Source organism: Malania oleifera, chromosome 9 (assembly GCF_029873635.1).
Source record: "Malania oleifera isolate guangnan ecotype guangnan chromosome 9, ASM2987363v1, whole genome shotgun sequence".
NCBI classification, from domain to species: Eukaryota; Viridiplantae; Streptophyta; class Magnoliopsida; order Santalales; family Ximeniaceae; genus Malania; species Malania oleifera.
The window spans coordinates 96,376,011-96,398,528 of NC_080425.1; the positions used below are offsets into that span (position 1 = coordinate 96,376,011).

Consider the following 22,518-nt stretch of genomic DNA (forward strand, 5'->3'; position numbering starts at 1 on the left):
TGAAAACCTGGACTGGAACGGCTGGCCCAACTGGGTTGGACTGGAACGGATCACCTTTCCGGTCCAGATGACATTAGAGACTTGGAAATGAAATGAGCCGGATCTAACCCAGCCAGACACGGGTGACTCGGCCTAAATCGATCAAACCTGTTGAATCGGACGGGTTGATCCAGTTCTCACTGATACATGAAAGGCGTGTGTTGAACTCGGGGCCTCATGCTTGAGGATTAGCTGCACTGCCATCAAGCCAACATCCAGCTTCTGCTCATATTCTCCACTAAACAATTTATTTCCTCTATATATATGTATTTATTTTATTTTACACCTATATAATATATCTTCCTTATCCATGCTTTCACATTAACTACCCCTAACACAACTTAAATGAAATGTTTACTGAAATTAAACTTTCTTTGAATATTTTTTGACTATTAATGTGGTCTTATTATTTAATAAATTTCAAGAATATTTATAAATAAAATTATAATTACAACCCAAATTATTTTTTATTACAATTAGCTAATAAAAAATTACGAGTCTAATCATATATTTGTATTATTATTATTATTATTATTATTATTATTATTATTATACTACAATGCTAACATCACCAGTTCAACCGACTCACTAGTCTGATCGGTTGGACAACATAGTGGCTTCACCAGGTCAATCTCCGGGTTTTAAAACCATGTGCCAAAGGGAAACTATCCAGGCCAGGTGCTTTATCCCAGTTACTTTCCTCGATGGCTTGAAGAATTTCTGTTTCATCAAAGGGCCTATTAAGCCACACCATAGTAGAAGAGCTAAGAGATTTGAAGTTGATTCCATCCATTACTGGTCTCCGTGCTTCAAATTCATCATAGAGGTCCTCATAAAAATCACAAATTTCCTTTTTGATTTCCTCACCCATAGTCATGGTGTCCCTCTCAAATTCAATGCTGGATAGAGCGCCAAATATTCTGTGGATGTTTGCATCCAATGAAAGAAATTAGTGTTCTGATCTCCTTTAGCCATAATGCTCTAGAATAACGCTCTTTTGTCACTCCTTATTGGCATTAAGACTGTGGCTGAGCTCCTGCCTGTCAGGTTCTTTGATGCCATTAAGAGTTGTTGCCTTTTTCTGTGAACATTTCCAGGTACTTTTGTTCCATGACTTCATGTTTTCTTTTAATCCCTTCAATTTTGACACAAGAACAAGTTGGCTTCCCCTTGAAATGTGGTGTAGACCACCCTTGCTTAGCTTGGACCTTGAAACTATTGTGCTTGAGCCACATGTTTTTGAATTGAAAAGGGTTTGGCCCCTATTTAACTCTTCCCATGTCAAGGAGTATAGGAAAGTGGTCCGAGATGGGCTAGGTAGGAGATTAATTTTGGGTAAGTGATTTCGCAATACCTGTCAATCCTTGAGAAAGAAGCGACTCTCTAGAGTTGGACTAAGTGAAAATGCCACCCATGAGTGGAAGATCAATGAGGGCTTTCTCATGGATGAAGTCTAGAAATACTCATACAATTGTTATTTGAGTTCCAAGGGAAATCCACATGCAATCCTCCTTTCCCCATAAACCTTTTGACCAAAAACTGATCCACCTCTACTTCAGTTTCCTGCAAACAAAAAACGTCACCTCCCCAATCTTTGAGAGAGGACTTGATTAAAGTCCTTTTAGATCTGTCATTGATTCTCTTCACACTCCATGAGATAAGCTTTCTCAACATGATCCTGACAGCTGCAAGCTTCCGCACCGCCATTTCATAGCACCCTCCCAGTTTTTCATAATTCACATGGAAATTCCAGTCATTTTAACTTCCTGTTGGCATTCAACTTCTCACTGCTGCCCATGGGTTTTTTGCTAATAGTTCTTCCCTCCTTCCTTATCTTTTTTTTTTTTTTTAAATTTATTTGAGCAGTCTCATGGCTGTGTCTTTGAAGCCTTCAAAGGAGATTCCGATGGTTTTACTAACCAGCTTCATCTTCTTGAGAACCCAATCAGAGACCTGCTCCTTGAAGGAGGTGCTGTCTGGATCTAAACCATTCAGTAACTCAAAGTTGGGGCTGTCTTGCAAAGCTTCAAAAGCATTATGGGGACTGGAACTAATGCCAGGCCTCCAGTAATGGCCGGAGTATTGGAGTATTCCAGCTCCAAGACATTCTCTTCTTCATGATCATTTGCTTTCTAAGAGTGGGGGATCCTATAGAGAAGCAACTTCCCCAAATCTGTCTGTCTTCTTCTTTACACTGCCTGGGCCTTTATGGAGCCTGAAGGAGGTTAAGGAATTTGGCCCCAAGGTATATGCTTGTGAAGGTTAGAAGCTGAAAGCAAAACTCCTATGGCTGTGGTACTAGAGCCCAGGTTGAGGTCCACTCCAAGATCTCCAGTTGCTGTCCCTGTCACATGCAAGCCTTGTCATTGTTCAAAGATCAAGCATATCATCATGCGTTACTGCAGTGTGGGCTAGAACACAGTTTCTTGTGGATTCTGAGCTGGAACTACTTTGAGAGAGGACACCTTCTTCTCCATTTGCCTGTTGGTCGGTGTCAACCTTCTTGATGTAGAGGCCTTGGACTTCCTTTTCAAAGTGGGATCACCCAACCACATTGCTCGATTGTCTTCAATGAGATCTTCTGCCAACCCTCGGGTCTTGGTGCTTTTGAAATCTATGTATCTCCAGTTGACATTGATTATCTCCATTAGGGCAAGGTATTTTCCTTGTTTGCTATGAATGAGTCCTCCCAGACTGCAAGAAACCGTTTGATCTCATCAAGCTCCAGAAAGATGGAAATCCTCTTGGCTCTTTGGTGCTCCTCGATTTTGAGGATGTTGATGCTCCTGTCTTAGAGGCATATCTTAATTGGCAAAAAAATCTATTATACGTCTAGTAGATCTTATGATTCATGATATGGTACAGTATTCACAATTGTCTTGTAGTGAAGAAACTTGTGGCCACTTACCCTTAGTTTTTCTTACCCCCCCCCTTTTTCTTTTAAGGATTGAACTTCAAAAAGCTACTTACAAGACCTTAAAGACACATTTTATGGGATATTAAGGCGATATGGTGTTTGTGGGCATATTTTTTTGGTTCCACAGAGCTTTTTTTTTTTTTTTTAATTTCTATAAATGCATGTTTTTTGGAAGTGAAGGGGGTATAGAATTTAAAGAACTTTTAATAATTAATTTTCTTTTTCTATTTTTTTTTCAAATAAAATCAGTTCGTAATTATATTTTTATATTTTATTTATTTCTTTTTGCTCTTTATGCAAGCATTTGAAAAGTAGAGCAAATCAGGAGTGAACCTCCATAGGTTATACCCATAATGATTCTTGGAAATTGAGGTTTAAGTGAAATAAGTTGTATGCAATTTCTGGTTTTTCTTGATGTTTTAACCAATTTGACAAATTTGGTATATGATTTTGCTATGTTAAATAAGTCACTCATATGGTACTTTTGTCTCGCATTTAACAACTTTATGGTATCCATAAATGGTTTATTTGTTACACGATACTTCATTTTATTGCTATAGACAGACATGTTTCATTTCTAATTCTATAGCATTTATAAATAAATTTTGTACTTTTAACAAAATTAAAAGTTTCACACACATTATGATACAATGCATGATGCAAAAAATTGGAAAATTGATACATGAAAAAGCAATAGAGTAAACATATTTTCCATATATCAAAGTAATACCATATATTTAAAATCACAGCAACTGATTCTAGTTGAATCCTATATAAAAAAAATCATTTTCTAATCATTATTAATTATTGGGTAACTCCATCCTAAATATGGTAATTTGACTAATTCGTAGGAGCGTTACATCTAATTAATTGAATTCAAGTTGTCTTATCCAAAAAACAAAACCAGAAATCCCTAAATGAGTAAGCAAGGAGAATAAGCAGAAAGCATTTACTATAATTCCATAAATGTTTTCTACTTAATTATTTATAATTCATACAATAAACTAATTAATGAAACACTTTACCTTCAAAAAAAATTGTCCCTTCGTCAATGCCTCAAAAGATCTTTAAATCTTCAAATCTATCTTTAAATTTTTTATTCAAATCAAGCTTATTCAATAAACGCACCTAAAAATCCTAATTAGTAAACAGTAACACAGAGGACAAATCCCTAAATTATTTTCCGGTCTATTACTTGTATTTTATGCATTTAAACACAAAGTACTGCTTGGGCTCAAGAAAATCAACTAATCATCCCTTCTTTGATCCCCTAAGAAGGCCTTCATCCCTTTGATTTTTTTTTTCCCTCAAATTTCTTAAGATTGTTTCTTCGAATTGCTCATCCTCTCATGTCCTCACTCTCCGTTCTTTTTGAATCGCAGTCTGATCCCAAAATCCCCTCTCTTTTAATCAAGGCACCACAATAGGTGCTCCTGTGGAGACCCTAGAAGTTGAAGGAGCATGAGCTGCTGGCCTGGAGTCAACAGAGGGCTGTCCTATTGGTTAACCCCAACTATGTTCCTGTTTTTTTTGAAATTGAAAAAATGCCATAATTTTTTTTTTCATTGGGAACATTTGACACCTACTTTCCCCATGCTACATCTGCCCGTGGATATGATATCTGATTTGTCAACTATGAATCAATATCACCAATGAATAGAATACCAAGAGGTTTCTTCTGTGTGGTTCCAGCTATTTCTTCTGTTATTGTTGCAAGAATATGAAGGCTACCCAGACATAAGCTTATTGTCATCAAAACAAACTTGTCCCCTCAATGTCCTGTGGTACTTGGAGCTCCATCTAACATGCCTTTTGTTTGCTTATATGTATTTGGTTGGAAATACTTGGGATTCATTTCTAACCTAAGCAGCTAAGCCTCTGTATCCCTTAATGGTACATGTCTATGGAATTTTTTTACATGCTATCTACCAGTATAAGGAAACCATATGAAGGCTTTTTAGGTGCTGTCTAGTACATTTATCTTATTATTTTTGCAATTTGCCATTGGCATAAGAAATATGAGACTATGGAAATATTTATTGAGAAAAATGTGACTCTATATATATCCAGCTCCGACAGTTATCTTGCTACTCTCTGGGCAAACCTTAAATTCACAGATTTGCCTTAATACTTTATTTCTTTCAGTCATAAGATATCTGTATATAGGGCAACAGAAATTCATTCTAAGTTATGCATATATTAATATGCTTTAATATGACATATTTAGATGTAATTTGGCATCTGTACTGCAGGACATGAGTAAAGCAGGGATAACTGACACTGTTCAAGAATGCCATTCTGCGCCCGGTGCAACCAGTGAATCATATGAGGAAATACTTTTCAACCCAAATGTTTTTACTGATTTTAAGTTGTCTGGGAATCATGAGGTAAACTTTGTATCTTCTTGATCAGAGTTTCTTCTTTGAGACAATTCCAATTTCAGATTCTCATTTTATTCATCTCTTTCATATTCACTAGGAGATAGCTGCAGATGAAGAAAATGTGAGGAAAGCAAGTTCGTATCTTACTGACATTGTGCTACCAAAGTTCATACAAGATCTTTGCACGCTTGAAGTTTCACCGATGGATGGTCAGACCTTAACAGAAGCTCTTCATGCTCATGGAATTAATGTTCGCTATATTGGAAAAGTAAGATTGAACTAATGAGTTAATGATTGGTTTCACTTGAATTATTGTTTGATGCAATTACCATTTTGATTTTGGCCTATGCATAGTCGTTGGAAGGAGAATTATTATGTTTAGTTTTGAATTGAAAGCTCTAAAAAAAGTATGAAGTGGTTGTTGGGCTCATGGTAGATGTTACAATGTGAGGTTAATGAGTTGGGAATGTAAGATGCCTAGGAGATTGTGAAAAAAGGGGGTTTGGTTCAGGAAGTGGTGGCTAAATACTATCATGATGTTTTACTGTTATATATAGGAAACAAAGTTATAATGTGTGGATGGGGACATTACTAGGGAGATATGGTCACGTAGAAGTAAAGATTGTGCTATGTTATCCTTATGAGGGGATTATGGAGGAATTGCCTAATTTTGGACACTCGGGTGTCGAACATGGGGAACTGTATTATGGTATGGTTTTTTCCCCCTTGTCAGTTGTTTTCTTTTTTTTTTTTTGGTGCATTTGGGGGGTGGGGGGGGGAGTGGTGCTTTAGTTCAGTTTATGGTCCTTCTAGACCAACCATTAGATCCCTGTTTGGGAGGAGTTTGGGGCTGAGTATGGGTATCCTAGATGGGTGATTGGGGGTCACTTTAAAATAGTTAGATTTCTGTTGGATAAAAGGGTTGTGGGAGACATAGTAGTTAAAAGGCGCAAGGCACAGTGAGGCGAAGAGGCTTGCGCCTCAAACCAGGTGGGGCGAGGTGACTTGCAAGAGGCGACGCTAGGCGAGACGAGGCGCACTGGGGTGACAGGCGCAGTGAGTCGCGCCTTGTGAATTTTTAGTCATTTAAAGGAGAGAAATAGCCACAGCCAGACCCGTAGCCCTCATTTGACTCGAACGAACGTAGCCCTAGCCCCTTTCGGCCCTTCGAAGCCTTTCGTGAGTTGGTCTTGCACATTCGAACCAGCAGGAGCCTTCGCGATCCTTCAAACCAGCAGCGTGAGCTCGTCTGCGAGCCTTCGAACAAGCCGGAAGCCTTCGGGACTTCGTCTTCGAGCTTTGAACCAGGATCGTGAGTTCGTCTTCAACATTTTGAAGAAGCACGACCCTTCGCGACTTCGTTTTGAACCAGCATGAGCCCTCACGAGTTCATCTTCCTGCCTTCGAACCTTCGTAAGTCTTCTTCTTCTTCTTCTTGCATCCTGCTTCTTCTGCTGCTTGCATCCTGCTGCCTGCTGCTTCTCTTCTTCTTCCTCTTCCTCTTCTTCCTGCTGCCTGCTTGTTGCGTGCTGCTGACTGCTGACTGCTGCCTGCACTAATTATTGACACAAGTATGATAAAAAGTACCTTTTTGAAAAAAAGAACTTTTTATGACGTTCCAAAAAAGGGCTAACAATGATGGAAAGGGTCTGAAAAGGGGTTTCTTCGGTAGTGTCTGTTAGGCCTTTTGGTTGGTGAGCAGTTTTGGGGATGTTTTTATCTCTCTTCTTTTAAATTTTCTTTTTGGGACTTCTTGCCCACTTTTTCTTGTGTGCTCTTCCTCTCTTGATGTATCTTCTTTTTAGTCTGAAAAAAAAAACCATAGCTAAGTTTCTTGCTGATATGTTGAGTTCCATTCTTAGTGATATCATTTCTCTTGCTCGATGTGCCTGTGTGAAGGAGGCAAATCGCAGATGTTATCTTGATTGAAAGTGAGATGGTGGAAGATGTCTCCCATAGAAAGGAGGATGGTCGCCATATAAAGAAGAATGACATTCTATTCAAGTTAGATACTGAGAAGGTTTATGATAGAGTTAGTTGGGAGGTCTTTGATAGGTACTTGGGAGGAAATGATTTGGAGTCAAGTGGAGAAATTGGATAAGGGTGTCTTTATCTAGTGCTTATTTCTATGTGATTACTAGTCATTATGGCATGTGCGTTGCATGTGATTGTATGTGATTAATATTGCATAAAATATTTTTTAATTTTTTATTAATTTTACACATATTTTCAAAGAGAATTAATAATATATCGTCATAATTTTAGTTTAAAAAGATTAAAGTGTGAATATTCAAATTTCATAGTTATTTATAAAAAATTAATACTTTGTTTCAAAATTATAAATATCAACATCGACATGAGACTATTATAACACCATGTGAATGTAAGGTTGTGAAAAAACTTTAAAAATATAAGATATGATAGACACAGATACTTTTTTTACATAACATTAGAGATAAAAAAAAAAAATTAATTGGTAGATTTTTCAATTTTTTCTCTTTTATGAAAATCTAAATACATGACCTCTTCTGCGAAAAATATGAATAATTTTATTATCATTTTAAAATTGTTAGTTGTTACCTAAAATATTAACTGTTATTTTTTTTTATTTAATGACCAATTAAAGAGTTTTTTAAATTTTAAATAAATTTCAACTTTATTATTTGGAGGGTATTTCTAGGTCTACAAATTCATTTATAAATTTATTTTTTAGAAATTATATTATTATTTATCTAAATGATGCTAGACACCTCACAAGAACTTTAGAAGACATCATATGAATCTACCTTTTTTTTTGGGTTGCACATTTTATAACATTTATATTACCATTGCATTATTTTATTTATTGAATGCATTTTTTTGGTCCAAATTTTGACCTGTTCAAAATAATTTTTTAAAAATGTAGATTTATCTAATGTTATCAAATTTTATTTTTTTTAGAAAATTTTTTCTTCTAAATATAACAATATTTCAATCTACAAAATTATGTACACTATTTGTACTTTATATATGTTATGTGTATATACTGCCTTTTTTTTTTGGTTAAATTTAACATATCTAAAATAAATTTTATAAATGTAATTTTATCTAATTTTGGTAGAATTTATTTTCTTGTAGGAATGTTGTGTATTCCTTAAAAAATGTAGGATATTTTTGCTACAAAAGAGCTTATTTTTTAGGTTCAAACTGTAGCATATATAGAATAGATTTTTATAAGTGTATTTTTATCAAATTTTGATTGCATTTATTTCTTGTAGGAATGTCTTGTATTCCTTCCAAATATAAAATATTTTTGCCACAAAATGAAGTAATTTATTTGTACTTTTATCAATTTACTTGTAATGTCACGTGCGTTGCATGTGATTACATTAGAACTAATATTATGCAAAACATTTTTATAATTTTAAATAAAGTTAAAGAATAAATAATATATTATCATAATTTAGTTTATAAATATTAAAGAATGAATATTCACACCATGTACATACAGAGACAAGAAAAATCTTAAAAGTATAGGATACCATATGATAAGAACACTCTAATAAAAATTATGAAAAATATTAAATTTTAGTATGTGCATATTATTATAGATAAAAAATTTAACACCCTATTGTTATTATTCTTTATTTTGTATGAAATCTCAACATATGACTTTTGTTAATGAAAATAGTAATAGATTTATTGCACTTTATATGTTGTGATTAGCTACCGAGACCTTTATAATTATTCATATTTTGGTTTACTTAATGATCACTTGAGTTTTTTAAATTTAAGATAAATTTATAATTTATTATTTGGGATACTTCTAGTTCTATAATTTTAGTTCTAAACTTTATTTTAGAAGTTATATTATTATTTATCTAATAATGTAAAACGCTTTTAAAACGCTATTATATTTATTGCATTTTTAAATAAATCTGTTTTTTAGATATCAAGTCCTAAATTATTTCAACTAAAATTTGAAATGGGAATTTTTCTAATTTTATTGAATTTAATTTTTTTAGAAATACTTTGTCTTAGTTTTAAAAGATAATATATATTTTTTGTTACAAAATAATTTATACTATTTGTAATTTTGTAATTTTATATATGATATTTATACACACTGCTAGTTTATTTTCTTTTTAAACCAAATAATGTTTCCCTTTTCATGCCCAAACATTTAATTTATGCAAAATATATTTTATAAAATTATTTTATTTAATTTTGATTGAATTTACCTTCTTTTAGAAATGTTTTGTGTCATCTTTAAAATATAATGATATTTTTCAGTAAAATAATTTATTCTACTCATACTTTTATTGATTTATAATTTAAGTGTTGATATCATCATATCAATAGTCGGGTGGAGGCGAACAATAATCGGGTGTGGACCACTAAAGCATGTTAAGGAAACTCATTTCCTGGAATGTGAGGAGATTAAATGACAAAGATAAAAGGAGTCTAATCAAAGACCTTCTTAACAAATGGAGAGGTGACCTTGTCTGCTTACAGGAAACTAAAGTTGAAATTAATTTTTAGTTAGAGATCTTTGGGGACGGGAGAATTGTGGATGGATCTCCCTTGGTGCTGTGGCATGCAGGAGGCATCCTCATCATGTGGAATCTCAATGTGGTGGAGATGATTGATAATTCTATGAACTCCTCTCTCTCAAGCTTGCTTGGAAATCTGGATGACAATTATCTCTGGGTTCTCATGGGGGTCTATGGCCCAGCGAAAGGACCTTGCAGAAATTTGTTTTGGGATGCACCATGGGTAGGAGGTTACTTCAAAATGGTATTGTACTCCCATGAAAGAAGTGGTGGCGGAGTGGAGAATATACCTATGAGAGAGTTCCTAGACTTCACCAATGTGAATGCTCTGATTGATCTCCCTCGCTGATGACACTATCATTTTTTGTGAGGATGACCCTTTCCACACTATGAATTTGAGATATATCTTGGCGGTTTGAAGCGGTTTCAGTGAAAGTTAACCTTGGAAAAAGTGAAATCATTCCAACTGGAGGACATGTAGATGTGCTTTTTCTTGCTGGTCTTCTGGGCTGCAAAAATGGTGCTTTCCTTATTAACTACCTTGGGCTACCTCTCAGTGCGATATTCAAAGATGAAGGAGTGGGATCCCATCATTGAAAATTTTGAAAAGAGGATGGCTGGACGGGAGAGTGATGGTAGAGATTTGCATTTGGACTCGTCGGGTTATTATTTGTGTAAATCTTTCTTCTTGAAGATATTAAGGTTGATGTTGGTTTTTTTCTATATCAGGATTTTTTGGGAGGTTAAAGTTCCTTCTAAGATAAATGCCATTTTTGGCTGGTAGACTTTAACAGAGTTATCACCAACAATCTGCTACAGAGAAAGAGGCCTTCTAAAGCTTTTTATCCTGTTATATGTCTCATGTGTGGGAGTATTTCAGATGATGCATCTTGTTTGTATATTAGTTGTTCATTTGTTTGGAGCTTGTGGAATATTTTTTTTGGAGTTCTTGGTGATGTTGGCGTGTCCAAAGTCAGTGGAAGAGCTATTAACCATTTCTTTTACTGGTTTGGGGAAAGGTAAGGATGTTAAAAGGCTGTGGAGGTGTGCTCTTTGTGCTATGTTATGGGGAATTTGGCTAGAAAGGAATGCTGGAACTTTTTCTGGTAGGAGATTATCTGTGGGACTTTTTGGGATAGGGTAGAGTACTTGGCTTCTCTTTGGACTTGTAATGCATACTGTTTTCAAGATGTATTCCAGGATTAGGGGGCTTTATTAAGTTGTAGTTTTTATTTTCTCTGTTTTTTCTTGAGTGAGGCCTTCTTGTTTTCCCATTTTGTATCTATTGTTTCTATTTTTCAATAAAGCTTCTTTTTCCTATCCCAAGAAAAAAATGTTTGGGCTTATGTGTTTTTTTTTATTTTCTTTTGTTTATATTGCTTTCGACATGGTTAATTTTTTCTCTAGGTGGCTGATGGGACCAAACATTTACCTCATTTGTGGGATCTTTGTACCAACGAGATTCTTGTCAGGTCTGCAAAGCACATCCTCAAGGTAATCAGCATCATAGTATCTTCATTACCCTTTTAACATCTTTTGTTCCAAAAAATTTTCTTCAATTGTTCACTTATATTTTTTTGTATGGAATTTTACTTGTTGAAATGGGAATGGTTTATGGCATGGACTGCAAGTGTGATATCCTGGAAATATTACTCTTTATCATCCCATAGATTGAACATGATCATCAAGTTGAAATAAACCCTCATCAGTTACAATTGCTCCACCGTAGCTTTAGTGACCCACTTTTGCTTGATCATGGGAATGGCTAAGTTCCAAAATTTCGTGGTCCAAGAACAATGCAAAAAAGGACGTATTCTACCATTTCCGCCTACTCTAGACATAAAAAGCATCTATTAACAAGAGAAGTTCTGAAGATTGTTCATGGTAAGGATCTCCTGCCAAGAGTCGCTTCCATGTGAAAAAAACAACATTTGTAGAGGCTTCCGATTATCAAATAAGTTTCCAAGGGAATTTGTTGCTGCACTCATCTAATGAAGGTGTCTTTTTCACAAGCTAGCCTGAAGATGGAAGGAAAGAAGAGATAAGCTATGATTTGCCACACTAGATATCATGCTAGAAGTACACATCCTCTCCATTTTTCACATGAATGTAAACGAGAGAGAATAATTTCTCCCATACTCTCATATACCTCCAAACATGTGTACTTTGAGCTTCCTTCAATTCTTTTGAGGTCCAACCATTATGATGGATTCCTTACTTCATAGTTGTGATGTCCCTCCAGAAATGATTTTTCTCTGCTATGAATCTCCAAAGCCATTTCCCTAAAGGATCTACTAAAGGTAAGAAGGGATCTGAGGCCTAGACCGCCCTTTTCCAATGGTTGTTTAACCAGTCCCCCATTTAACAAGATGATATTTAAAACCTCATCTGTATTTCCCTGAAGGAATCTTCTTTGGATACCTCCATTCTCTTGGCTACTGCACTGGGGATAGGGAAAAGAAACTTGGAGGTATACTGGGAAATTGGACAAAGTAATTTCAATGAGCATGAGTCTAGTGCCTTTTGACAAAAAGTTCCTTTTCCAACCAGCAAGTTCTTTTTTCAAGCTTGCCAACAATGGGGTGCCAAACACCCGTATCCTTGAACTTGGCTCCTAAGTGGTGGCCAAGATAGTTATTAGGAAAGACTTCTAGCTTACAGCCTAGGAGACTTGCAAGTAAAGGCCCATGAGCACAAGTACCCATTGGTATGATTTTCACTCTTGCCCAGATTCACTTTTAAGGTTTAAACTGCTTCGAAACTGAGGAGAATGCAACTGCCCAGATGTCAAAATAATTATGGAGTAGGGGCGGGGTTGAGCACTTTTAAGAAATTTGAGTTCTGAGTTGGATTGATCCATTTTGGCATGTTTTTTCTTTTTTGTTGATCTCATTTTTGGTGAAAGCACTAGGCACAATACATAGGGCTGTTGGAGGCTACACAAGGTGCAGAGTGCGAGTTTGTACTCGAGTAATTAAAACACTCATCTTTGAGTTAAATGTATAACAATATATACGAAAAAAGATTTATAACCTTGTATTAGGATAGACTGATAGAGCTAAAATTCATAATAATAATTTCTAAAATTATATGGTTTAGTTCATTATAGTTATACTGTAAACTACTGAACAATAAAGAAAAAAATGAGATGAATCAGGCAGTAGGTTATCCTTTTGCATTATACGGCTATGTTACTTCTTTCTTCTTTCAGTACTTTGAAAAAAGGGAATATTTTCCCATAAAGAGTTCATCTTAAGCTCAGGGAAAAAGGAAAATAAAAAACAGGGGTGAAGATTGGGAGCCAGAGAACTGCAGAAAAAAATGCATTGCAAAGAATAGAGGAAGGAGGATGTAGACATGGTGTCTGCTGTAGACTGCCCAGAGAAAGAATCATTTGAAGTCAAGGGGAAAAATTGCGAGCAAAGAGAGGAGAGAAATGGGAGTTGAGGGGATCACATATCCTTCACATAGTAGAATTTGCCCCCGAGGAAAGTATTTCTGACAAAGTGGTGATATTAAGGGAGGGGAAAGGGAGTAGGCATTGGATCCCTGTAGAGAAAGTAGAAGAATAAAAAAAAAAATGTTACAGATAGATAAGATAGCATACCTCATAGACAAGCGATGCAGTCACTGGCATGGGTGCCCTTGTTGTTGTTTCTTTTTCTTGGCTAAAAATTAGGCACGCCTCCTTGTTAGCCAGTTAATATAAGAGTTCATTAAACAATTTGGCAGGCATGGTGTACAGCTATGTAAAGCTATATTTAATAAATAAAATTTTTTGATGTCATACTATTGAGGCATGCCGTTTCATGCCTACATAAGTTAGGATTGTACACCTCCACACACCTTAGTGAATGTTCCTTGCCTAAGGATTTAGAAGCACATCATTCTTGGGCCTTTATGACTTCTGCCTTGTGCCTCTTTGTCATCTTTGTCATCCCAGTTAGTATGCTCGAGAAACAATTGGGTTTAGTGAACTATACCCTAAAATTAAAACAAAATTTAGCAAATATAATTTATTCGTCACATAACAGTTGAGATGTGTCTTTCCATTATGCAAACTCAAAAGATTTGTTTGGTATAGAAGAATGGAATGGAATTGGTATAAATAAATTTACATATTTTTCATAGTGTACCAAACATTGTTTGGTTATGTTTCAAGAAATTAGAAAAACAAAAATTACAAGAAAAAGAAGACAAGTCATTCCCCTTTGCAGCAAAAACAAAAGCAAAAAATACAAAGTAGTTTAATCAATGCTATCTTCCAATCCCTCTGAATATTAGACAACGAAATACCCTTGAGAACCCCAAAAGGATAAGCGCAAAAACCCCAATGCATTGGGTAAGTGTGGGTGTGCACTTTGCGTCTGGTGCTCCTAAGTGAATGTGCCTCACCCAAGGTCTTAGAAGTGCATCGCACATGGGGCATTGTGCATTTGTGCCTCAAGCATGTACTACATTGATTAATTCAGCTTAAAAAAAATCAACACTTCCTCCTTTTTCCTTGTTTATTTATTTATTTATTATTTTAATGTTTAAATTTTATGACAACTCTACAATGAAGTAAGGTTTGCCTACATTGACACATTGGTGTGGGAGGTTTTTTGTAGCCATCAGCCCGCTACCTTTCCTAAGTGTTTAGTCCTTAGAAGTCAATATTTGGAGGTTGGGTTTTCCTGCGGTGCACATTTTTGCTTATGCTCACAATAAAATTGGTTAGTTCAACTGGGACAACAAGCCTAAAATAAAAATGAGGGGCAACCTTGCAGTTTAGAATGACACTGTTTACAACAACGAATGGGCTTGCTACGTTTCTAGTTTTTAGGGTAGATCGAAGGAAATGGTGCGTTGGTAGCCATCAGATGAATTTTGATATGATTAATGATGTTTTTAGGTGATTTATGGGATGAAGTAAAGGGGATGAAGTTCATTGGGAGAAGTAGAAAGTGGGGATTTGATTTTAGGATTGTGGGTTAAGGTAGGATTAGATGTTTCATGTTTTGGAAGTAGTAGTTTCACTTTTTTGTCTCATCATTAAAAGCGTGCAATATCTGCAGGGATGTTGTATTGATTAATGTAGACTATTGCACTTGTAAATTGTTAAGTGCCAACATTAAAACATTTTGTTGAAATTTAGGTCCTGTTTAGTTGTGGAAAACTGTCTTCATCTTTTAGTTTTTGTTTTTTTTAATAATTACCAAAAAAAGGTTAGATAATTTTTCGGTTTTGCAACATTTGTATTTAAAAAATGAAAAACCCAAATCCAATCCAAGCCTCAAAATCCACGGCTCCAAACCCTGCTGTGTATAATTTTGGAAAATTAAAATACAAGCAGGTTTTTGTTTTTTTTTTTTTGTTTTTAGTTTGTAATCTAGAATTAAAAAATGAATAGATGTTTTGCCCAACCAAGCAAACTCTTTATTTTTAGCCAAAAAATAAGCTGGAATATTTATAATTCGTTGGAAAACTAAAGCAAATGTTTTCCACAACTAAGCTGGCCCTTAGGTGTTTTAAGCATAAAAAAAGGCTCCTACTTAAACAAGCACTCCTTTTTTACACGTGTACACATAGGAAAACTTTTTCTAATATAATACCCAATGAAAATTATAGAAAAAATGTATAATATCCAATGATTTTGGGGAAGGGAGAGAAACTATAGCATGCATTCTTTATTTCTGAGTTGCAGATGATCAGGTAGTTAGCATCCACATTGCTTTGACAATTTTTTTATTTGTATTCAGATGCAATTATTTTAACATAAAATAAAATGTTGTGTCTAATTTCTAATAAATTTGGTTTTCTAATTAAATGAACAAACAATTTGCACAAGGATCAATTGATATATAAATGCATGGATGATTTTCTCAATCAGATGGTTTGCTTGAGGAAGTTCTCCGATTGTTGGCCTATAATCTTGTCATTGTGGTGATAATTGGCTTGGCTCATGTGTTTGCCCTTTCCTTCCATGGCTATGCAGGATGTCTTGAGAGAGTCGGAAGATCATGATCTTGGACATGGAATTTCACATTTCTTCAATTGTTTCTTCGGAAATTGTCATGTTGTTGTAAAGCATACTGCTAACAATATGCAGTTCAGGACTTATAGGAAGGTACCATAAATTCATTCGACGAGTAATTTCATAATTTTCTTTAGATTACTTGTTTTATGCTTGTTTCGACTCTGTTCTCTAATTACTAGTTCTTGAGGCCTTGTGAGAGGAAGGTTGAACAATTTAAACTTTTGGAAGTATCTCTAGAAAATAAAAAAAAAAATGTAAAAATTTTTTAAAAAATTATTAATTTATGTTTAAGGTTTCTCTGTTTTAAGGGCTACAATGGTGTCTTCATACATAGTATCCTGGAAAAAACAGTGAGCTTGAGTTTTTGAATTGCATGCAAAATTTACAGGACCAATCAGGTCACCAGGCTGCAGGCAAGTCTCGGGGGCAAGCAAGATTGAAAGGTGGAGCACCTGTGAGGAAGAATCAGTCATCATTTATGAGCTTCAGTTCAGAGAGATTGTGGTCTGAAATTGTTGAATTTGCAAACCTCAAATATCAGGTACCACTGACTCGACTGGCTCCAATTTCGGACATGCCTTAGAAATTGGGTGCAGTGTTCAATAGTTTTTCTAGTCAGCAATTGCATCGTTTTTTTTCTTATGCAAATTTTTAGAATCTGGGTATTGTAGGATTTCATGTCAAGGCACGTTTTAATTTCTCGTCTTACCATATTTGTGGTGAGGGGCCATTTTCTTAATGCCTTTGTTCTAGGTGGTGTATATTGGCCTCTAGATGATATTGGAAACAATGGATCATCCCAATTTCTATGAGACATCCTAACCTGTGGTGTCACTCCTTGCTGTGGGGCATAAGTTTATCTGAAATAAACTTTGTTTTGATGTAGTTTGAGGTACCAGAAGATGCAAGAGTGCGAGTAAAGAAAGTTTCAGTCATACGTAATCTTTGCCAAAAGGTAACTTTGATTTTCTATGGATTTCAGTTGTAATGCCATTATGTGGAGTTTGGATTTTGCATTAAATCTTCACTGTCTCAAAATTTGTTGTTTTCTGTCTATTTGTTGCAACTTCTCATAACGCTACACTGGTTTGATGCCTGGTTTTGATTTATTTGTTGTTTGTTAGGTTGTTATAAACAAGTTATTAAAGTCATAATCCTACCTAGGATCAAGTGGTTAGCAAGATTTCTTGTGAATTGGATAAAAAATCTAAGATTCTAGTAACTATATAAATAACTATGATAAAATGAATTTGAAATGCTATTTTTTTTTTTGCTATTTTATATTATATAAACCAAAAAAATTGGCAAATGTTGAAGACTCAAAAACTCACAAATAGTCGTATGGTAGAGCCGCATGTGACAAGAAAAGACGGAATAAATAATTATAAAAAACAAGAACATAAATTTTAGTTAACAAACAACTACACAACAAACACCCAAAAAAAAAGTGTCTTAGCAAATGAAAGCCAAACTATCAAGCTAGCCTCTCATTATTAAGCCAATTAAAGCTTGATATACATAATTGACCCACAACCTAACAACTTAAGCTTTTAGGTAAAGTGGTAATCTAACATGGTGTAAGAAAAGGTTGCTAGGAGGTCATGGGTTCTAGTCTTGTTGCTCACATTTATTATTTGCTCTTTAAAAATTCCTTGTAAATACTGTGTGTTATCTCTTCACGTGCTGTTGGGCTGTACTTGCGGTGGAGTGTTAAGGCTTGATATACATTGTTGGCCCACAATCTAACAGATTAAGCTTTTAGGTAAAGTGGTAATCTAATAAAGCCTATAATCATCAACGTCATTATCATTATTTTTGCCAAATGCATTAATGTATTATCTATCTTCATTCTTAATTTTGAAAGTCTGCATCACTTAATAATCATCAATGAGAAATTTTCTCTAGGTGTATTAAGAGGTTGGATGGGTGCTTTATTTTCTCTAGTTGGACATATTACTCTCATTCAGTATTGCCTTTCTAGTATTCCTCTTTATTTCTTGTCTATGTTTGGAATTCCTGTGCTGTAGCCATTAATATTGAGCAAATCATGAGAGACTTTCTTTGATCCGGAATTTCAGGAGAAAAGTATCATTTGGTTAGTTGGGAGGCTGTTTGTGGGTCTAAAATATAGGGGGATTTGGGTCTTCATACGTTGGTGTTTGAGAACATTGCTTTAATGGGTAAGTGGTTGTGTTGTTTTCCCTCAAAGGAGTCTTCCCTTTGGCACAAAGTTATTGAAAGTAATTTGGCTTGTAGGATAATGAGTCGGATGCTATCTTGGGGTTGAGATTTTTTAGCGAAGTCCTTGGAAGGGTATTTCGCTGTTAAGTCCTCTTTTATTCCTTATGCAAATTTTGTTGTGGGAAATTGATACGGGATTTGGTTATGGGAAGTCATGGGTTTTTTTTTTTGGGGGGGGGGGTGTTCTTCACTTTGCACATATTTTCCCCATTTGTATAGATTGTCTCTTTGTTGAATGAATCTATTTCTTCATTTGTTATTTCAAATGGGGCTGGATTCTTTTGAGATTTCCATTTTTTTAGAAATTTTAAAATTTTAATGATAGGGAGTGATGGAGATCGCCTCCTTATTAAGTTTGTTGGATGATAGGATTCTTTGAGAGGGGAAGGGCTTCTGTTCATGGTTTCTTGATTCTTTTGGGAAGTATTTCTATTTATTTTTTCCTCTCTTTTGGAGCATTTGACCATAAAAAACTTGTCCTTCCTGCTTCATTGTTCTCTCTGTAAGGCTAAAGTCCCCTCAGAGATTGGGCTTTTATTTGGTTGGTTTTCTTAATAGAGTTAAATGTTAACATTAACAATTTATTGCAGTAGGAGGCCTTTTAAGGCTTTATGTCCGGATCTATGTTCTTTTTGTTTTGAAAATTCAGAACCTACTTCTCACCTTATTTCATTGATCCTTTTCATGGAGGGTGTGGAATAATCTTTTTGGCTTATTTGGTGAAAGTTAAGTGTACTCAGAGTTGATGGAGGATTTTTTTTTTTTTGCTATATTATTTTTCAGATTTTGAGAGGGCTAAAGATGGTTTTGTTACGGAGATAGTTTATGATAATTAGGCTGTAAATAATTTAGTTGAAATATTTTAGTTAATATTTAGATTGTATATAGCAGAAAATTAGGCTGTAAATAATGCTGAAAATCTGGCAGCATTTAAGTGGTGAAAATATGCTGAAAATTGGGCAACAACTATGTAAATCTCTTCTATATATAAGGAAAGCAAACCCAATGGAAAGGGATTCAGACCAAAATTAACAGGTTTGAAAATATGGAGCTGTGTGATATTTGTAGTTTTTGGGGATTTGATTGGAGTGGGGTGCTTGTATTTTTACATGGAAGAGGATGTTTTCAATCATGCTTTGGCATAGGATTCATTGTATCTGGCCTCCTTGTGGGCTTTTGCAGGAGGATGTTTCAAATTCCTCCCAAAACTGTCGAATCACAAGATGGATAATCCCTCCAAAAAGGCGGGATCAGCCTAATGTGTATATAAATACAGATGTGTGCGCGTATATATATGTTGAGGTGGGGTTGCTCTGCTGAACTACTTCCTATTACTGGCCGTACCTCTACCAATGGCAGGGGTGGGTTGGTCCGGAAAGGTGGTCTACAACCTGCATGGCAAGGCTCAACAACAAAGTAAGGTGGAGAATCTCTATCGTGATGGTTGAACTTCATAATTGATTCATGAATCACCATCCAAATCTCATCTATAATTCTTGTTTGTGTATGTGAAGAGAAATTTTATTTAGTCAGTCCATTGCAAGATTTTTAACCCAATCATGGCTTCTGGAGAAAGCTAATACCATACTAAACTTGATATTGGCATGAATGCTTTAGAACACGTTACATAATCGTTATCTCAGAACCCTAAATTTGGAATTCTGATGTTTAAGTGTAATGTTCCCCATATAAAATACTTTTAAACAATATGCAATATTAGAGCTTAATACAAGATGAACATAATGAGCAGCAGTGTTCTTAACGGAAAAAATAAAAAATAATGAGCAGCAGTGTTAGTGGCCACATGAATTGACTTATGGCAGGTAGCGGAATATAGGTTGACTCGTAGCAGATCAGCATGGCAGTGTTTCAGCACTTTTGTACGTTGAGCATGACAGTGTTATGATCAGTAATTCAGCATCATGAAGGGACTTAGTATGGATTTTTCTCACGAGGGATTTGTCACTTTTTCTTCTTTATTTTTCACAAGCACTCCCCATTCCTGATTTTCCTTTCATGTCTATAGTTGTGCCTTCTCTTCCCCATGCATTTAATGCTGCACAAAGTATGGTTTAGTAGGAGCCCGACAAGGTGTCGCCATTAGACACAAGAATACTTCAATTTTAACCTCTTTGCTTGAATGTAATACGCACAATAAAAGTTAACATTGTGTTCTCTTGAATATAGGAAATTTGAATATTCAATCTTCAAAGGTAGGTTAACAGATAAATTGATTTAACTTTAAGCAAATATACAGCAATAACTCCTCAATTTCAAATTTAAATGTTGAAGGTAGGATAGAACACTCGGAAATATGGATAAGATTGTGTCCTTTTCTTTAGGAACACCAAATATTCAATCAAAAATATAAGACAACAGATATTACAATTTGACCATAACAAATGTGCAACAAAAACTCCAATTTAAATTCAAAATTAATGCACATAAAGGGTCAAAACTAGTTCTGAAACTTGCAGCTCACAATTTCTGTATTAAAATATAGGGCAAAAGATACTCACCTCCCCTGAGGTTTGCCAAAAAGACAGAGACCTCTCCTAAGGTTTCATAAATGTTACAAACGTCCCTTGAGGTTTCAAAAATGTCAGGGACCTTCCTCGAGGTTTGTCAAAAAAAAAAAAGAAACCTCCTCCTTAAAAACTTCTCTTTTTCCAATATACAAGAGGAGGTTTGTGTCTTTTAGACAAACATCAAGGGAGGTCATTGGAATTCTTGAAACCTCAGGAGAGGTCTTTAGAATTTTTTAAACCTCAGGGGAGGTTGTTGGATTTTTGTGAAACCTCAGAGGAGGTTAGTGTCTTTTGCCCTAAAATATATTAAAAAATCTAATTTTAATGCTCTGTTATCATGTATAAATATGGATTTGGACGTGGTAATGCTATATGAATTACTTCTAACATAAATATCCTAATATATAAATTTAAAACAATAAAGTCCAAATTTTCACAAAATGGTACTTTTTTGAGTCTACTCCCAAGTTTTCTCATGACCACATGCGTGTCATAAGTGTGCTTGTGCTGACTATGATCCTTCTCATGGTATGCAAGAAACATGTATATTTAACTTGCTAATATATTTGAATTCACATAAATGTCATGTATTGTGAGCAACAAATTCACATACGAATCATCACCAAGTAAAACTTTGAAACCATCAAATCATTAACTCAAAATAATAAATAAACACAATATGAGACAAATAAGTTTAGTTGTCATCAAAATCAATCTCTAGGGACAATGCTTACATCATTATAAGCATGCCCTAGTGTACCGTCTTTCTGAGCACATACCAGCCTGCAATACCATAAATATTGTTCCTGTTAAAGTAGTATCTTTGATCTCAACTATTTGATATTGACAGCACGGATGCTTTTTCTTCATTGAACTAAACAGAAATTCTGCTGAAAAATTTGTTATGCATGCTATGTGACCTGATTTTATTATTGATACTTTAAGAAATGAAATAAATCCTGAAAATCCATTTGTAGGCAGGCAACTCTCTGATTTTTGGCTACAATGGAATTTCTTCAATCTATCAATAATGCATGACACTATATAGTGAGTAATTATAGGAACACTTAAGAACAGGATGTGGCCATGTTGAGACCTCAAAATTAAAAAGAAATGTATTTTCCTACATGAATTTTCATGTCATGTATCCAACTTTAATTTTTGTGGTGGTGATTTATATTTTAGTTGTGTTGATTCTTGAGTTGATTATTAAATTTTCTTGCCTAATTTTGCAATTAAGTTTGTTCTTTGGTGTTCCTAACAGGTAGGCATAACAATAGCTGCGCGCAAATATGATCTCGATGCTGCAACACCTTTCCAAACATTTGATATCTTAAATCTCCAACCTGTTGTAAAGCATTCAGTTCCAATTTGTTCAGAAGCTAAGGATCTTGTGGAAACAGGAAAGGTTCAATTGGCTGAGGTATGTGCCTTGGGTTGTCATCTTTACTCAAGTGTATTGTGTAATTGTTCTTGAACATGCTGGTGTCGAGTTTGGAATGTATTCAAGAGTAGGAATTTTTAGAGAATTCTGGAAAATATGGATGTTTGAACTGATAGGTAAATCTGTCCAGGACAATGGGAAAAAAGTTGTGGTTAAATTGGAACCAAGGTGGCAATATTTATAAAGATGGCTATAGTGTGATCCAGAACTTATCTGGAATACTTTGGGAACCATTTTTGTGTGATCAATCTGGATTGTATTATAAATGTGAGGATCTGGTGATGTAAATTGATGGAAAATTAACACTTAATTTAGGTCCTGTCTGAATGATGAGGAATTTGTCATTTGTTGTTAGAAAGTACAACATTATAAGGAATAAGAAGATTTGTGGTAGCTAAGTCTTTTTATTCTTGTTTC

At 34.9% G+C, this 22,518-nt stretch overlaps 1 protein-coding gene across 3 annotated transcripts in view; it reads left to right on the plus strand.

Moving 5' to 3' along the window:
* The window catches only part of LOC131165072 (clustered mitochondria protein), a 56,588-nt gene that overhangs the window by 29,164 nt on the left and 4,906 nt on the right, over positions 1-22,518 (plus strand). For all 3 annotated transcript variants that reach the window (XM_058122735.1, XM_058122737.1, XM_058122736.1), the window contains exons 16-22: positions 5,209-5,343; positions 5,435-5,605; positions 11,277-11,363; positions 15,847-15,978; positions 16,277-16,429; positions 16,775-16,843; positions 21,922-22,080. In XM_058122735.1, coding sequence (XP_057978718.1) covers positions 5,209-5,343; positions 5,435-5,605; positions 11,277-11,363; positions 15,847-15,978; positions 16,277-16,429; positions 16,775-16,843; positions 21,922-22,080 — 906 coding nt within the window. The remainder of the gene's footprint in view (positions 1-5,208; positions 5,344-5,434; positions 5,606-11,276; positions 11,364-15,846; positions 15,979-16,276; positions 16,430-16,774; positions 16,844-21,921; positions 22,081-22,518) is intronic.